This window comes from Scyliorhinus canicula, chromosome 17, assembly GCF_902713615.1.
Source record: "Scyliorhinus canicula chromosome 17, sScyCan1.1, whole genome shotgun sequence".
NCBI classification, from domain to species: Eukaryota; Metazoa; Chordata; class Chondrichthyes; order Carcharhiniformes; family Scyliorhinidae; genus Scyliorhinus; species Scyliorhinus canicula.
The window spans coordinates 117,666,102-117,685,270 of record NC_052162.1 but is presented as its reverse complement, the minus strand read 5'-3'; the positions used below and the strand labels follow the sequence as shown (position 1 = coordinate 117,685,270).

General features: G+C 48.5%; 1 protein-coding gene and 1 pseudogene across 1 annotated transcript; one reads left to right on the top strand and one right to left on the bottom strand.

The window, feature by feature from the left end:
• Nucleotides 1–4,747: 4,747 nt before the first annotated feature.
• Nucleotides 4,748–6,426, top strand: LOC119951372 (annotated as a pseudogene).
• Nucleotides 6,427–8,574: 2,148 nt separating this feature from the next.
• Nucleotides 8,575–10,356, bottom strand: LOC119951366 (zinc finger protein 239-like). Its single transcript, XM_038774509.1, has 2 exons — nt 10,238–10,356; nt 8,575–9,898 (listed from the first exon to the last, which is right to left on the bottom strand). Exon 2 carries the CDS (start codon nt 9,547–9,549, stop codon nt 8,704–8,706), a length of 846 nt encoding a protein of 281 aa, XP_038630437.1. The 5' UTR covers nt 9,550–9,898; nt 10,238–10,356; the 3' UTR covers nt 8,575–8,703.
• Between the last annotated feature and the right edge of the window lie 8,813 nt (nt 10,357–19,169).

Here is a 19,169-nt window from a genome sequence, read left to right as displayed (position 1 = left end):
ACTGATCGGATCGTAACAGCCTCTCCGACCACACTGATCGGATCGTAACAGCCTCTCCGACTATACTGATTGGATCGTAACAGCCTCTCCGACCACACTGATCGGATCGTAACAGCCTCTCCGACCGTACTGATCGGATCGTAACAGCCTCTCCGACCGTACTGATCGGATCGTAACAGCCTCTCCGACCACACTGATCGGATCGTAACAGCCTCTCCGACTATACTGATCGGATCGTAACAGCCTCTCCGACCGTACTGATCAGATCGTAACAGCATCTCCGATCATACTGATCGGATCGTAACAGCCTCTCCGACCACACTGATCGCATCGTAACAACCTCTCCGACCGGACTGATCGGGTCGTAACAGCCTCTCCGACCATACTGATCGGATCGTAACAGCCTCTCCGACCATACTGATCAGATCGTAACAGCCTCTCCGACCATACTGATCGGATCGTAACAGCCTCTCCGACCGTACTGATCGGATCGTAACAGCCTCTCCGACCGCACTGATCGGATCGTAACAGCCTCTCCGACCATACTGATCGGATCGTAACAGCCTCTCCGACCACACTGATCGGATCGTAACAGCCTCTCCGACCACACTGATCGGATCGTAACAGCCTCTCCGACCGTACTGATCGGATCGTAACAGCCTCTCCGACCGCACTGATCGGATCGTAACAGCCTCTCCGACTATACTGATCGGATCGTAACAGCATCTCCGACCATACTGATCGGATCGTAACAGCCTCTCCGACCACACTGATCGGATCGTAACAGCCTCTCCGACCGTACTGATCGGATCGTAACAGCCTCTCCAACCGTACTGATCGGATCGTAACAGCATCTCCGACCATACTGATCGGATCGTAACAGCCTCTCCAACCACACTGATCGGATCGTAACAGCCTCTCCGACTATACTGATTGGATCGTAACAGCCTCTCCGACCACACTGATCGGATCGTAACAGCCTCTCCGACCATACTGATCGGATCGTAACAGCCTCTCCGACCGTACTGATCGGATCGTAACAGCCTCTCCGACCGTACTGATCGGATCGTAACAGCCTCTCCGACCACACTGATCGGATCGCAACAGCCTCTCCGACTATACTGATCGGATCGTAACAGCCTCTCCGACCGTACTGATCAGATCGTAACAGCATCTCCGATCATACTGATCGGATCGTAACAGCCTCTCCGACCACACTGATCGCATCGTAACAGCCTCTCCGACCGTACTGATCGGATCGTAACAGCCTCTCCGACCGTACTGATCGGATCGTAACAGCCTCTCCGACCATACTGATCGGATTGTAACAGCCTCTCTGACCTCACTGATCGCATCGTAACAGCCTCTCCGACCATACTGATCGCATCGTAACAGCCTCTCCGACCATACTGATTGGATCGTAACAGCCTCTCCGACCACACTGATCGGATCGTAACAGCCTCTCCGACCATACTGATCGGATCGTAACAGCCTCTCCGACCACACTGATCGGATCGTAACAGCCTCTCCGACCATACTGATCGCATCGTAACAGCCTCTCCGACCATACTGATCGGATCGCAACAGCCTCTCCGACCATACTGATCGGATCGTAACAGCCTCTCCGACCATACTGATCGGATCGTAACAGCCTCTCCGACCATACTGATCGCATCGTAACAGCCTCTCCGACCATACTGATCGGATCGCAACAGCCTCTCCGACCATACTGATCGGATCGTAACAGCCTCTCCGACCGTACTGATCGGATCATAACAGCATCTCCGACCACACTGATCGGATCGTAACAACCTCTCTGACCATACTGATCGGATCGTAACAGCCTCTCCGACCATACTGATCGGATCGTAACAGCCTCTCCGACCACACTGATCGGATCGTAACAGCCTCTCCAACCACACTGATCGGATCGTAACAGCCTCTCCGACCATACTGATCGGATCGCAACAGCCTCTCCGACTATACTGATCGGATCGTAACAGCCTCTCCGACCACACTGATCGGATGGTAACAGCCTCTCCGACCATACTGATCGGATCGTAACAGCATCTCCGACCATACTGATCGGATCGTAACAGCCTCTCCGACCATACTGATCGCATCGTAACAGCCTCTCCGACCATACTGATCGGACCGTAACAGCCTCTCTGACCACACTGATCGGATCGTAACAGCCTCTCCGACCGTACTGATCGGATCGTAACAGCCTCTCCGACCATACTGATCGGATCGTAACAGCCTCTCCGACCACACTGATCGCATCGTAACAGCCTCTCCGACCGTACTGATCGGATCGTAACAGTCTCTCCGACGGTACTGATCGGATCGTAACAGCCTCTCCGATCATACTGATCGCATCGTAACAGCCTCTCCGACCATACTGATCGGATCGCAACAGTCTCTCCGACCGTACTGATCGGATCGTAACAGTCTCTCCGACCGTACTGATCGGATCGTAACAGCCTCTCCGACCACACTGATTGGATCAGAACAGCCTCTCCGACCACACTGATTGGATCACATCAATAGAAACCAGGCTGACGTACAAAAGTCTAACAGGATTAGACAGGGTAGATTCAGAAAGAATGTTCTCTATCGAGGGGGAGTCCAGAACTGGAGGTCATAATTTGAGGATAAGGGTTGGTAAACCTTTTAGGACTGAGGCGAGGGGAAATTTCTTCACCCAGAGACTGGTGAATCTTTGCAATTCACTATCACAGAAAATAGTTGAGGCCAAAACGTTGTGTAACTTCAAGAAGTAATTAGATACGGTTCTTGGGGCTGAAGGGATCAATGGATATGGAGGGAAGGCTCAGGGTATTCACAGAATTAAAGAATTTACAGTGCGGAAGGAGGCTATTCGGCCCATCGAGTCTGCACCGGCCCTTGGTAAGAGCACCCCACTTAAGCCCACACCTCCAACCTATCCCTGTAACCCCATCCTCTATCCACTCTGGCAGACCCACTATTCTGACGTTCTGCCGTCTGGACCGGTTTTCCTGGTCCTCCACTTTCCCTCTTCGGCTCCCTTGGGCCGTCACCAACCTTCTCACCTTAGTTTCCAGGGCTTCGACCCTGTCGTTCTGGTCCGAGGCAGCTTTTTCCAACTCCAGGATTGTTTTCTCCTGTGCCTCCACCTTCCTTCCCAGGCCTTTGATGGTTCGCTGCATTGTGTTTGTCGCCTCTGACATCACCTTCATCATCGTGTGGAGCTCCGTCCTGATCACCTTCATGGCATTTAGCTCTCTTTCCAGCACCATTCTCCATTAGTCCCCCTGAGTGTGTGGGGGTGGGGGAGGGGAGGGGGGGGGTCGCTGCGTCCTGCTCCGCTGTTCGGTTCGCCGGCTTTTCCCCCTCCTGGTTCGCCTGAACCTCCGCCTCGCCTCGTGTGGCCTCCTGTCTGTGCACCCGCAGTTCCTGCCCCTTTCCTTCGCTGCTGCTCCTAATATCTCGCCATCCCCTCTGTTTGTTGCTCCCAGGCATGTTCCTTCCTTGCGTCTTTCACCCTTGGATGGATTTTGGTGGGCTTTTAAAGCCGGAATTCCCGATAAATTGCCTCTGTGGGTTTGTTTGGGTGGAGAGCCACCTGATGTGTTTCCGCTCAGCACATCGCCACCACCAGAAGTCTTGCCCCTATTGAACTTGATAATCAGCCATGATCATAATGAATGGCGGAGCAGCTCGAAGGGCTGAATGGCCTCCTCCTGCTTCTATTTTCTATGTATGTTTCTATGTATTCAGCCCACCCAAAATATGTCTCCCATCAAGGCGCCAATCTGGAAAAATCCTCCCACACAGGACATCAACGCAAATTCCACCTGGGCAAATGAATGGGAATCATTGGACTTGACAAACAAGGACCTGGTCTGAAACCCAACCCAACAGCTGCCTGCTTTCAACCTTCCCAGGAAAGAGTGGCCCACACTTCACAGGTTCAGGACCGGCCAGGGCCCCTGCCTGACCAACCTCCACAGATGGGGCATTAGTACCAGCTCACCTCACAGAATAATGTCCAATCCGCAGACACAGCGGAGGCCTATCCGCACTCAACACAGCAGGACCAGAAGAAACTGCTCGGCTGGGGGACTTTGCATTCGCTAAATAAAATACTGGACCAAAGCTCCTTGTGATGAAGACAATTCCTTCAGACTGATCAGCATCACCTTCAGCCTCAGAATTCTCTCTGCCATGTGTCACTTTGATGACCCTGGTTTTCCACATTGGGAAGTTCATCACAATGATATTTTCAGTCGGACCTGAAACTGCTGTTAATTGTTCCCCAGTCATTCCTGGGGTTCATTCACCTATTAGTGCTGTTCCAATTCTGACTATTGATTGATATGAAATGAAAATCGCTTATTGTCACGAGCAGGCTTCAATGAAGTTACTGTGAAAAGCCCCTAGTCGCCACATTCCGGCGCCTGTCCGGGGAGGCTGGTACGGGAATCGAACCATGCTGCTGGCCTGCTTGGTCTGCTTCAAAAGCCAGCGATTTAGCCTGGTGAGCTAAACCAGCCCCCTATCTAGATCTGCTAAAGATACTTTCACCCTAATTCACAATCTGTCCAAGTCCAAATATGCATCATAGATATCCAATAGATCATCTTTCTTGTAAACCTCATTAACAAAACCCTAATGGAAAATCCAAACTTTAATCAGGATCCAACTGGCCAGCGACCAGCTCCCAGAATACTTTGCTTCTGATTTTCCCTTTGTTAGGAAGTGAGACTGCCGAGGGCCGGACCTTGTTTCCTCCTTGGTGGGGACGTAACCCTTGTCCACATCTCCACTTCATTCTTCCACTGGTCGTATGGCTCAGACTCCGAGAACATCGGCGAGTAATCAGACCCTGACAATTTCCACTCGCTTCAGTTATTTCCCACAAAAACTACTGGGATTGTAAGATTCTGTCTGAAATGTTATTTTCCAACTTTCACCATATGATAAGGGTTGTGTATTACCATAATATAATCCTGAGAGTCTTTTGGTGAAGGAAGAAACTGGAACCAATCTGTACTTGGTATAGATTTATTCACAGAGTGAAACATTACAGGTAGATACCTCCTGACCCCACTCCACTCCATGTCAGAAAGGAAGGGAATTAATTTAAACAGCCCTGATTTCTCCTCTCACTACTGGTCTGTAAACAGAATGGAGGTTTTGATTCCTGATCTCCCCCTTTATAAGTGGTGGTGTATTTTCCTTCACCTTTCAGTTTGGTGTGAGCTCGAACTTCCATTAAGAATCCAGCCTCCGGCGTTGCCCTGGTGACGGGCCGGTGGGCGGGACTAGGCCTCCTCCCGCGCCGCCCGCTCCGGACTCTGAGCCGCACCGACTGTCCGGTGAGCCGGGCCCGCCTGTGCCGCCTGCAGCTGCCGCACGGAGCCCTGGACACCCCGGTGTTTATGCCGGTGGGAACCCAGGGAACCCTGAAGGGAATCGCCGTCCCGCAGCTGGAGGCGCTGGGCTGCCAAATCTGCCTGGGCAACACCTACCACCTGGGCATGAGGCTGGATGATGTTGTCAGCAGTACAGTGACTGGGCCGAGGGTGGAGGAAGCCATGTTCAGGTCTGTTCGCTGGTTGGATCGCTGCATTGCAGCAAACATGAATCCCGGGCAGCAGAGTCTATTTGCCATTATCCAGGGGGGTCTGGATGCTGAACTGTGGAAGAAATGTCTGACAGAGATGATTAAATGTGCGTCTCTGGTTTTGCCATCGGAGGATTGAGTGGCAGGGGAGGAGAAGGATCATTTCTGGAGAATGGTGAAGCTGAGCACAGAGTACCTCCCACCCGAGAAACCACGTTACCTAATGGGAGTCGGGTATGCGACAGATCTGGTGGTGTGTGTGGCTCTGGGCTGTGACATGTTTGACTGTATTTCCCACACGCACAGCGCAGTTTGGATCTGCACTCGTTCCCTGGGGATCTTTGCAGTTGAAGCACAGGCAATATGCCAAGGATTTCGGGCCCATCGATGAGGATTGTGAATGCCCGACTTGTAAGAGGTACACTCGAGCATATCTCCACGCTCTGTTCAGGAGTGACACTGCCGCCTTCCATCACATCACCATCCACAACATTGCCTACCAGCTGAACCTGATGCGCTTTATTCATGAGAGTATTCAGCAGGAGAAATTCCCAGCGTTCGTTTAGCAGTTCATGAAGCGGATGTATGGGAGTGTAGAAGCATTAAGCACTGTCAATATTAAACTGGAATAAACAGTGTCACCAGGAATGGGTCATGTGCTTCAAGATCTATTGCTGGGTGAAGATGCGGAACCCGGCCACAGCATCAGTGAACGAGGCAGCTCCCATCATGTGGCTCTGATCTCTCCCACTGTTACTCTCACCCCTGTTGTGTTGCTGAATGTGTAATTTGTTACAAAAATAAAAGTGATTTTTTAAAAAAAGAAATGCTTCCTTGATAAACAATGTACAACACAAGTGACAACAATCTCCGGTTACTCGTCACAGGATCTATCCGGGAATGTGCCGATCCTGGCCAGGCTGCCTGGTGTTCAGGCTGGAGAGGGAATTTTGTTGTAGGTTAGTTGGATGCAATTCCTGGAGTAAAAATGTGAGTTGCTGATCCTGCCCTCGTCCAGCCTCCCTCAGAACCTGCCTCGTCTCTGCCCGGTGTGAACAATCGGTTCCACCCCAATTGGGTGAGGTGCTGAGGAATTGACTGAAGGTTTGTTAGCTGAAGGACAGTGATAGCAAGCAGCAAATTCGTGTTGGTTTGACATTGGTAAGGACGAGGGGTTCACACACTCCATCGCAAAGGGTCACAGCTACACCTCCGCTTCTCTTCCTGTCAGCTCAGCCATGGCACACCAACCCCACCTCACAAACCCAGAAGCTGCTCACACTTACCGCAGCTGGAGCTTCAGGACTGAGGACCACTGAGATATCTAACTGTAGGGAGTATAATGGCTGAGCCAACACCGTGTACGACCCTGGAGAGCTACCTCAGCAGATGTCCAGAGGGAACACAGCTGTGTACCTCAGCCAGCGAGCAGCTGGGGTTCTGACAACACGGACTGGAAATACCACAGGACGACCATGAGTTTATCAACCATTGTCGACCAGGCTTTGACTGTAATTCTGCGCGGCTCCACTAGATGGTGCAGTTGGCACCCTGCAATCTGAGATTACTCCACTAGATGGTGCAGTTGGCACCCTACAATATGAGATTACTCCACTAGATGGTGCAGTTGGCACCCTGCAATCTGAGATTACTCCACTAGATGGTGCAGTTGGCACCCTGCATCCTGAGATTACTCCACTAGATGGTGCAGTTGGCACCCTGCAGTCTGAGATTACTCCACTAGATGGTGTAGTTGGCACCCTGCAGTCTGAGATTACTCCACTAGATGGTGCAGTTGGCACCCTGCAGTCTGAGATTACTCCACTAGATGGTGCAGTTGGCACCCTGCAGTCTGAGATTACTCCACTAGATGGTGCAGTTGGCACCCTGCAGTCTGAGATTACTCCACTAGATGGTGCAGTTGGCACCCTGCAGTCTGAGATTACTCCACTAGATGGTGCAGTTGGCTGGGTTTAGCCAATCCTGGTTTCTACAGTAACCAATAGGCTCAAAACAAATATTAAAAGTATTTTGGAGAGAAAAAGATATTTACACTAGAGGTGTGAAATTGATATATTACTGGTCAACAGGAATAATTATTGACCAACTTTGTCAGCAAACTTCCGACAGTCAAGTATATATTTTTAATTCTATTCCCATTGCTGGATTCAGCAACAGACTGGGTATTTGTTCATCTATTCACACAGACTGGGTATTTGCTGAACTCTTATTCTATGTATAATCAATGACTCATTTCTTCTCTCGTCATTAGCAGTTGTATTAAGAATCTTGTGAAAATAAAAGAAAAAATCTCCTTCCAGAAATCATCTGGGAGATTTGCTAAAACTTTTTTTAAAATCCAGTCTCAGGGTGGACTCAATCTCTATTTGGTGTGGATTTGTTCACAGAGTGAAATGTTACATTTATAGACCACCTGACACCACCTGATGTCAGTCAGTGTCTCTTTCTGCTCCTTTAAAACAAATAACATTGAATAGGCAGTGAAACAAAAAACAAATTACCAAAGTAAAGTTATAAAACTTGAAACTAAAATGTTATCTTGTGAGTCAATGATGCAGCTCAACCCCCGCAGTGCCCACCGGGAATGAAGAATGGCTCAAGTAACCATCTAATCCAGGGGTGGGCAAACTTTTCCGTGCAAGGGCCACATTCAGAAATTCACAATTTTAAAGGGCCGCATAGTATATTAAGTAAAATGATTACTTCACCCGGTTATGATTCTGGGCGCCTCATGTAGAACATAGAACAGTACAGCACAGAACGGGCCCTTCGGCCCTCGATGTTGTGCCGAGCAATGATCACCCTACTCAAGTCAACGTATCCACCCTATACCAGTAAGTAACCCAACAGCCCCCCCCCCCCCCCCATTAACCTTTAAAAAAAAATTTTTTTTTTTTAAAGTTTTTAAAAAAAAAAATTTTTTAATGACTTGGTGGGCCGCATAAAGACCTTTGGCGGGCCGCATGCGGCCCGCGGGCCATAGTTTGCCCACCCCTAATCTAATCAATACTGTGTATACTGAAACCCAACAGATACAATTAACACCCACAGTCAGAGCATCTAAAAAGTCTCTAATCAGTGTGACTGCCCTGGTGTCTTAGCAGCTCAGATGAACAAATAAATCCCTTCCCACACACAGAGCAGGTGAACGGCCTCTCTCCACTGTGAACCCGCTGGTGTGTCTGCAGGTGGGACGACTGAGTGAATCCCTTCCCACACATGGGGCAGGTAAAAGGCTGCTCCCCAGTGTGAACCCGCTGGTGTGTCTGCAGGTGGTATGACTGAGCGAATCCCTTCCCACAGTCAGAGCAGGTGAACGGCTTTTCCCCGGTGTGAACTCTCTGGTGTCTCTGCAGAGTGGATGAATCAATGAATGCTTTCCCACACATGGAGCAGGTGAACGGCCTCTCCCCACTGTGAACCCGCTGGTGTGACAGCAGGTTGGATAACTGAGTGAATCCCTTCCCACACGCAGAGCAAGTAAAAGGCCGCTCCCCATTGTGAATTCGCTGATGTGTCTGCAGGTGGGATGACTGAGCGAATCCCTTCCCACAGTCAGAGCAGGAGAACGGCTTTTCCCTGGTGTGAACTCGCTGATGTTTCTGTAGAGTGGATGAATCAATGAATCCCTTCGCACACCGAGAGCAGGTGTATGGCCGTTCTCCAGTGTGAACTCTCTGGTGTAACTTCAGGTTGGATGACTTGGTGAACCCTTTCCCACACTCAGAGCAGGTGAATGGCCTCTCCTGGGTGTGAATTCGCTGATGTAACTGAAGGTTAAATAACCGAGCGAATCCCTTCCCACACTCAGGGCAGGTGAACGGCCTCTCCCCAGTGTGGCTGCGTCGATGAATTTCCAGCTCAGATGGGGCTTTGTATCCCTTCCCACAATCCCCACATTTCCATGGCTTCTCCATTTGGCTGGTGTTTATGTGACTCGCCAGGTTTGGGAATCGGTTGATGGCTTGGCTCACACACACACACAACACACACAGTCTCTCCCTGCTATGAATGGTGTGATTTTTTTTTCAGGCTGTGTTAAGTTATTTTCACAGTCAGTTAACTGTAACACTCCCACTTGTGTGTCTCAGTGCTCTTTCAGTCACACTGATGATTAAAATCTTTTGAAGTAGTCAAAACAAACATTTCTCCCTCGAGACTCAAGGCCAATGATATTCAGGCCCTGTGAATCTGAATGTCTTTGGCAGATGCTGACATGATGTCTGGTTTGAGATTTCTGTCTGTAAATCCTCCTCTTTAAACATCCTGTAAAAGGAGTTTCCAAAATTAATTATCAGTACAGGATAGAAATTCAGAAAAGACAATTCTGTTTTTATGGAATATTGTTTTCCCTCTTGTTTCTCCCAAAACTGTAATTTTCCACCCCACACACACTCCCTCCATTCCAGCCAGACAAATAAATGTGTTAAGCTGTGGGAGGAAAGGATGTCAATGTATTTAAGAGAGCGCGATCTGGGCCAACCTTTCCAGGGTCTGCACCCTCCCTGGATTCACTTCCTTTCCCTTCAGTTGCTGCAAGTGACCAATTGAAGGTGAGAATGAGAAAATAAATGAAAGGGGGAGAAAAGAAAGTGTTTTACTCACAGATGTTGGAGACAGGAGGATCTTTCAGTCTGTGTGAAACTCAATCTTCATTAACCCAAAACCCGCACTTTGATTGGTTGGAGGACCAGAGTCCTTCCGGTTTTCAGCATATTCCCATTGGTCAACATCTCAGCAGGAAGTTCAAGGACGGGTTCTCCACTGCCCATACGCAACTTCCCCTCCTCCTTGGACATGCGCAGTCCCAGGCCAGGGGGTGGAGTGAGAGATCTCACTGTGGCGGGAATATCAGACGGTTGCCTGGAAACCTTGTCTCGAGGAGGTGCAGGAAGAGGGGTCACAGTCGGTGGGGGCGGGGACATAGTCGCTGGGGGCGGGGCTCCCGTGTCCGCGCGGCCGGCCTTCGCACTGGGACCCGGAGACATCATCGCACAGCAGAGTAATTGCTATTGGATGATTAATGCATGGCGTCATTGTGACGTCACAAATACTTCCAGCACAATATCACTGATCAAGGTTGCACGGAGCTTGTCCACTGTCAGCCCAGCAAAACTGCTGCTCCTCTGTATGAATGAAGATTGAGCTTCACACAGATTGAAACGTCCTCCTGTCCCCAACTTCTGTGAGTAAAACACTTTCTTTTCTCCCCCTTTCCATTTCTTTACTCATTCTGACCTTCAATTGTTTAAAACCCCAGGCCCAGATAATATGTTTCCCAGGCTGCTGTGGGCTGCAAGAGAGAAGATTGCAGAGGCTCTGGTCACAGGAGCAGTGCCGGAGGACTGGAGGCAAATAATGTGGTTCCATTATTCAAAAAGTGAAGTAGGGAAAATTCAGGAAATTACAGACCAGTGAGACTAACCTCAGTGGTAGGGAAACTTTTGAAAGAGGAACTTCTTCACCCAAAGGGTTGTGAATCTGTGGAATTCCTTGCCCAGTGAAGCAGTTGAGGCTCCTTCATTACATGTTTTTAAGGTAAGGATCGATAGTTTTTTGAAGAATAAAGGGATTAAGGGTTATGGTGTTCGGGCCGGAAAGTGGAGCTGAGTCCACAAAACATCAGCCATGATCTCATTGAATGGCGGAGCAGGCTTGAGGGGCCATATGGCCTACTCCTACTCCTAGTTCTTATGTTCTTGTGTATGATCAAGTATGTTCACAGATGATACAAAAGTTGTTTGTATGATAAGTAGTGAGGAGGAAAGATTAAAGGGTGTTGTCGGACTGGTTAGATGGTTAGAACAGTAGCAAATGGAATTTAACCCTGAAAAGTGTGAGGCAATGCATTGTGGGAGGATTAAAAGGAAAGGGAATATACAATGAATAGTAGGACTCTCGGAAGTACAGAGGGTCAGAGGGACCTTTTTTTAAAAAAATAATTTTTATTGAAATTTTTACAAAATATTAACATCACAACTATATTAACAAAACAACCGCGGCAACACCCCAAGAACAACACCCACCCATCTTCAAACGCAACTACAAACAAATGAAAAAACAAAAGAACACCCAAACACCAAAAGGGAAAGAAATAACACCCGCCACATCCCACAATCCCATGTACACCGTTCTCCCTCCCACCAAACCAAACCCCCCCCTCCCCCCCCCGGGTTGCTGCTGCTGCCGGCCTATTTCCCTACCGTTCCGCCAGGAAGTCCAGGAAAGGCTGCCACCGCCTAAAGAACCCTTGTACTGATCCCCTCAGGGCAAATTTCACCTTCTCCAATTTGATGAACCCCGCCATATCATTGATCCAGGCCTTAAGCTTGGGGGCCTCGCATCCTTCCACTGGAGCAAGATCCTCCACCGGGCTACTAGGGACGCAAAGGCCAGAACACCGGCCTCTTTCGCCTCCTGCACTCCCGGCTCCACTGCCACCCCAAAAATTGCGAGTCCCAAGCCTGGCTCGACCCTGGATCCCACCACCCTCGACACCGTCCTTGCTACCCCCTTCCAAAACTCCCCCAGCGCTGGGCATGCCCAAAACATATGGGCGTGGTTTGCTGGACCCCCCCCGAGCACCTAGCACACCTGTCTTCGCCCCCAAAAAACCTACTCATCCTCGTCCCAGTCATGTGGGCCCTATGCAGCACCTTGAACTGTATGAGGCTAAGCCTCGCACAGGAAGAGGAGGAATTCACTCTCTCCAGGACATCCGCCCACGTCCCCTCCTCAATCTCCTCACCCAGCTCCTCTTCCCATTTACCCTTCAGTTCCTCCACCGAGGCCTCGTCTACCTCCTGCATCACCCGGTATATGTTCGAAATCCTCCCTCCTCCAACCCACAACCCCGAGAGCACCCTGTCCTGCACCCCACGTGGGGGCAGCAAGGGGAACCCCTCCACCTGCCGCCTGGCAAACGCCCTCACCTGCATGTACCTAAACATGTTCCCCGGGGGGAGCCCAAACTTCCCCTCTAACTCCCCCAAGCTCGCGAACCTCCCCTCCACAAACAGGTCCCTCAACCTCCTAACCCCTACCCTATGAGGGTCAGAGGGACCTTAATGTCCCTGTCCATAGATCTTTGAAGTCAATAGGAAAGATGGATATGGTGATTCAGAACAGATATGGGACACTTCGATTAGCTGAGGTATAGAAGATAAGAGCACGGAGGTTACGATGGAGCTGTGTAAAACACTCTTTAAGCCATAGCTGGAGTACTGAGTGCAGTTCTGGTTGCCACACTACAGGAAGGATGTGATTGCACTGGAGAGGATGCAGAGGAGATTCATTAAGCATGTTGCCTGGGCGTTTCAGCGATGAAGAGAACCTGGTTAGGAGTTTCCTGGGAGCCGAGGAGGCTGAGGAGATATGTAATATGGGTGGCACGGTAGCATAGTGGTTAGCACTGTTGCTTCACAGTGCCAGGGTCCAACGTTCGATTCTCCCCGTGTCTCCATGGATTTCCTCCGGGTGCTCCGGTTTCCTCCCACAAGTTCCGAAAGACGTGCTGTTAGGTAATTTGGACATTCTGAATTCTCCCTCTGTGTACCTGAACAGCCGCCGCAGTGTAGCAACTCGGAGCTTTTCACGGTAACTTCATTGCAGTGTTAATGTAAGCCTATCTGTGACAATAAAGATTATTATTATACAAATTTATGAAGGACACAGCTAGAGTAGATAGGAAGAGAGCTTTCCCCTTAGTTGACAGGTCAATAAACAGTGGGCAGAAATTTAAGGTGAGGGGCAGGAGATTTAGATGGGATTTGAGGAAAAACATTTTCACCAGTGGGTGGTGGGAATCTGGAACTCGCTGCCTGAAAGCGTGGCAGAGGCGGGAAACCTCACAACATTGAAGAAGCATTGAGATGAGCACTTGATAGGCCATAGCATACAAGGCTATGGTCCAAGTGATTGGAATTCATACATGCTCGATGGCTGATGCAGAAATGATGGGCCGAAGGGCCTCTGGCTCTGCTGTAAAACTCTGTTTTCATAGAATCCCTACAGTGCAGAAAGAGGCCATTGGGCCCATCAAGTCTGTACCAACTCTCCAAAAGAGCAGCCCACCGAGGCCCAAGCCCCCACCCTATCCCTAGCTAACCTTATTGGACACTAAGGGGCAATTTAGCACGGCTAATCCACCTAATCTGCACATCTTTGGAATGTGGGAGGAAACCGGAGCACCCGGAGGAAACCCACACAGACACGGGGAGAACGTGCAAACTCCACACAGACAATCAGCCGAGGCTGGAATTGAATCCGGTTCCCTCATGCTGTGAGGCAGTAGTGCAAACCACTGTGCCTCACTGTGTGTTATATGACACAGATTAGATTATTACTGATGGTTATGAAATAAAATACATTCATTATTCTTGTTTTGGACTGTAGTACAGTAGCTACGTTATATATTTCCAATCAGATTTATAACAGAAGAGGAGTCCATTGGGCCTTTTGAGTTGATGCTGACTGTCTGTTGGGCAATTCTGTCAGTCTCGAGTGGGTCCCATTCTGTAACCCTGCAGCACTTTATTATCTCTGCTTGACTCCCCTCATAGGCAGCAAGTTCAAGGACATGATCAGTCACAACCCCCTGTATCTTAACCAACCGGAACAATCCTATACATTAAAACATTTTCAGTCCAGTAATACAGACACATATCTGTCTGGCAGCCTGCATGAAGATTTTCAGGTACCTGTCCAGGACAGGAAGCAGTGAGCAGGGATCTGTCAATCAGCCTGAATCAGCACTTTCAGGTGAATTGGGAGGGTGAATATTAGATACAGCAGAGTGAGAATGGAGGGAGAGTGTGTGGGATGGAGATTTACACCTTTTGGGTAATGAGAGAGGAAAAAATGTTCCAGAGAAACTACAATTGTCTGTTCTGAATTTCTATCCTGTACTGACAGTGATGGTATTTTGTAAACTCCTTTTACAGGATATTAGAAGAGGAAGGTTTACAGACAGAAATCTCAAAACGAAACATTGCATCAACATCTGACAGAGTAATTCGATTCATTGGGTTCTGAATATCATTGGCCTGTCAATCTAGAATAACAAACGTTTGTCTGTTCTGTTCGGCTTCAAGAGATTTTAAACATCAGTGTGACTGGAAAAGCACCGAGACACACACACACCCGAGTGAGAGTGTTCCAGTGCACTGACTGTGGAAAGAGCTTCAACCAGATACACAACCTGAAAAAACATCACACCATTCACAGCGGAGAGAGAAAGTTCCCGTATCTTGTGTGAGACTTTAACTGATTGTCCGACTTGGAGAGACACAAGGACACCAGCAACATGGAGAAACGGTGGAAATGTGGGGACTGTGGAAAGGGATTTAAGTTCCCATCTGTGCTTGAAACCCATCGACACAGTCACACCGGGGAGAGGCCGTTCACCTGCTCCGTGTGTGGGAAGGGATTCATGTTCACCGCAGGACCAGTTCACTCACTACCAATGAGAGACCCTTTAAATGCTCTGACTGTGGGAGTGGCTTCAAAGCTCCGAGAACCTGATCTCTCACCAGCGAGTTAGTTAACACTGAGGAAAGGCCGTCACTGCTCTGTGTGTGAAAGGGATTCTCCCTTATAAACATGCGGAGACACAGTGTCACTCACACCAATAAGACCTTAAATGCTCTGACTTGGGGTGGCTTTCATAAAGCTCTCGAGAAACTGATCTTCTCCCAGCGAGTTCACACTGGGGAGAGGCCCGTCACCTGTTGACTGTGGGAAGGGATTCTCCAGTTATCCAAACCTGCAGAGACATCAGCGAGTTCACATGGGGAGAGGCCGTGCACATGCTTGACTGTGGGAAGGGATTCTCTCGGTTATCCAGCCAGCAGACACACCAGCGAGTTCACACTGGGGAGAAGCCATTCTCCTGCTCTCAATGTGGGAAGGGATTCAGTCATCCATCCCACCTACGGAGCCACCAACGAGTTCACTCTGGGGAGAGGCCTTTCATCTGCTCTCAATGTGGGAAGGGATTTTGTGTTTCATCGCACCTGCTGAGACATCAACAAGTTCACAAGTGAACAAGGGATTGGATTCTGTTATTAATATTTCTGCTCTTAATTACAGCCAGGACTGCATTGTGTTCATTCTGTCAGTTGGTCAATGGGGATGGTGGGAGGGTTTCCTTCTGCTGGACTGGCCGGTCTCACGACTTTGCCTCCTGTGGGCTGATGCTCTTTGGGCCTTGTTGTGAATACCTGGTTCCAAGTTTCACGAGGACCAGAGACTGAAAGGGTATTTGGATGTTGGAAGTTATTTTGTTCCCATTCCTGATTGGAAACCTCCAAAGCAGCCACATTGCCATGAAGATGGGCTATGGTGGTTACATGATTCTTTTGTTTAATTTATCTGGGTGTTTCTCAAAGAAGGCAACTGTCAAGGTATGAGGGACAAGTTGTGACACATTGGGAACTTATAGTAAAAAGTGTGACAATAGATAGACAATTGCTGGCATTTAAAATATTATTACATATTTACATCAAATATAAATTCCTTTTAGAAATAAAAATCCACAGGAAATGTGATGGAAACGTGGCAAGCAAAGTTTAAGATTCACATTAGTTCAAAGGAAGAGGTTCAGAAAGTGGGTAAGAGTGTAGTAAGCCTGAGGATTGGGAACTTGTTTAGAATTCAGCAAAGGCGGACCAAGAAACTGATGATGAGGAATTAGAATATGAGAGCAAACTCAGAATACTCAACATGGATTTAGGAATAGGGAATCATGTTTGACGAACGTTTTGGAGATTTTGAGGATGTCACTAACAGAATTGATCAAGGAGAGTCCGTGGATGTAGTACACTTGGAGGTTCAGGATGTTCTTTGATAAACACCCCACAGGAGGTTAGTTAGCAAAATGAAAGCCCACATGGGATAGGAGGTAATATACTGGTGCTGCAGTGGTTAGCCCTGCTGCCTACAGCACTGAGGACCCAGGTTCGATCCTGGCCCCAGGTCACTGTCCATGTGGAGTTTGCACATTCTCCCCGTTTCTGCATGGGTCTCACTCCATCAACCCAAAGATGTGCAGGGTAGGTGGATTGGTCATGCTAAATTGCCCCTTAATTGGATACTCTAAATTTAATTTTAAAAATGTAGATACTCTGCCATTTTTCTATTCCCACTACTATAAATTCTCCTGTCTCTCCCTGTAATGGACCCACGTTTGTCTTAGCCAAATATTTCCTTTTTACGTACCTATAGAAGCTTTTACAGTCCACACACGGCAGCTACTGTTTGGTGGTCTGTAAACAACTCTTCCCAATGTTTGCTGCCCTCTGCTGTTTCTTAGCTCCACCCAAACAGTTTCCATATTTTGTATTCCTGATCTGAGATCCTCCCTTACGTTCTGACATCATCCTTGTTATCGGCGCAGCACCGCCTCCTTTTCCTTTTTGCCCGCAGTATTAACAAACATAATGATCAGACCTTCAGGCCCAGCACCAATCCCTGTGACAGATCGCTCGTTGCATCTTGCCAACCAGAAAATGACCTATTTATGCCGACTCTTGGTTTTCTGGTAGCTCGTCAATCATTCACTGTGAAAGACAGTTCTGGGGTTAAAGCCTGCAGATTGGGAAAAGAAAAGAATGGAAACCTCTGGAATGAATAATCACTTTGGACTGGTTCTGAGAGAATTAAGTTTCAACTTCCAGGGTAGAGTAGAGAATAATTGTGGAGTGATTTTAGATTGTGTAAAAGGGAAAAGTTATATTTTATACTTTGTAGGTTTCCTTCAAAAATAGTGTTTAGTTAACGTTGATTCTATTTTGTTTGTTGCAGCAAAAGTCATAAAGACTTCTTGTCATGTGATCCTTTAATTTGTTGACTGGGAATTTGAATTTTAAATATGATAGATACAGATATAGAACAGTACAGCACAGAACAGGCCCTTCGGCCCTCGATGTTGTGCCGAGCAATGATCACCCTACTCAAGTCAACGTATCCACCCTATACCAGTAACCCAACAACCCCCCCCCCACCCCCACACCCCCCCCACCCCCCCCCCCCCCCCCCCCCCCCACCACCCACCTCCACCCCCACCCCCACCCCCACCCCCACCCCCACCCATTAACCTTATTTTTTAGGACACTAAGGGCAATTTAGCATAGCCAATCCACCTAACCCGCACATCTTTCGACTGTGGGAGGAAACCGGAGCACCCGGAGGAAACCCACGCACACATGGGGAGGACGTGCAGACTCCGCACAGACAGTGACCCAGCTGGGAATCGAACCTGGGACCCTGGAGCTGTGACGCATTTATGCTAACCACCATGCTACCATGCTGCCCTTAGTTACTGATCTTTACAGCGATCGTAATCCACAAGTTTTGACTTCCCATTTGAGCCTCCGGCACCTTTCTGTCTCTATTGCTCGTGTCAATGACAGGCAGGCAATGGAGCGGAGGGCTGAATTTAGCTGGGACCTGCGCTCCAGTTGGGAAATTGCCACGGGTGTGACACTAATAAAGAGACAGGAAGGTGCTGAAGGACTGACTGGAAAATGGATCCCCAACCAATCGGTTCTGCGGTGGGGTAACTGGGGCTGATGGGGACGTGACCCCCAGGTTCAGTGCTCCTGTGTCCAATGTGGGGAGTCACAGGAGCAGGGTACGGGGAGCTGAAGAGAAACATTTGGGTCTAGAACATTGTGAACATGTTTTTATTCTGGTTATTCTTTTACTCTGGTTGTCTTTGATCCTCAAGTCATTTTCTGATTTTTTTTAACCCATGTTCTGTTTCATTAATAAACTTGTTTCATTAAAAATATTTGTTTTTTTTTTGTCTTTTTCTGATTAAATTCATTCACTTTGGGGAAAGTGGGTGAGAGGGGTTGGCAGGCTCTTTAACAGAGACTGAGCCCCTCTAAGGTAATTAGCAAAGGAGCCAGAGGGGTGGAGATTTGATTTTTATTTTGACACACAATGTTTCAAAATGAGATTCCGGGATGAACTAATTTGATCCAGGCTCTTTGAGGAAGTAACACGGAATGTCAATAAAGGGGAACCTGGAGATGTGGTTTATCTAGATTTCCAGAAGGTATTTTCCAAGGGGCCACATCAAAGGTCACTGCACAAAATAGGAGCTCATGGTGTGGGGGGGGGGGGGGGGGGTTTAACATATCAGCATGGATAGAGGATTGGTTAGCTAACAGGAAGCAGAGAGGGGGTATAAATGGGTCATTTCTGGGTTGGTGAGATCTGACAAGTGGAGTGACACAGGGATCAGTGCTGGGCCTTCAACTATTTACAATCTATTAATGAGTTGGGTGATGGGATTGAATGTATGGCGGCTAAGTTTTCTGATGATCTAAAGAGAGTTCAGAAAGTAATTTGTGAAGTGGACATAAGGAGTCTGCAAAGGACGTTAAGCGAATGGACAAAAACTTGACAGATGGAGGATAACGTGGGAAAATGTGAATTGTCCACTTTGGCAGGAAGGATTAAATAAAACAATATCATTTAAATGGTGAGACATTGCAGAACGATGAGGTACAGAGGGATCTGGGTGTCATTG

Bases quoted from the DNA above. Each gene is read 5' to 3' on its own strand.
- LOC119951366 (XM_038774509.1), bottom strand. From the start codon at position 9,549: ATGGAGAAGCCATGGAAATGTGGGGATTGTGGGAAGGGATACAAAGCC.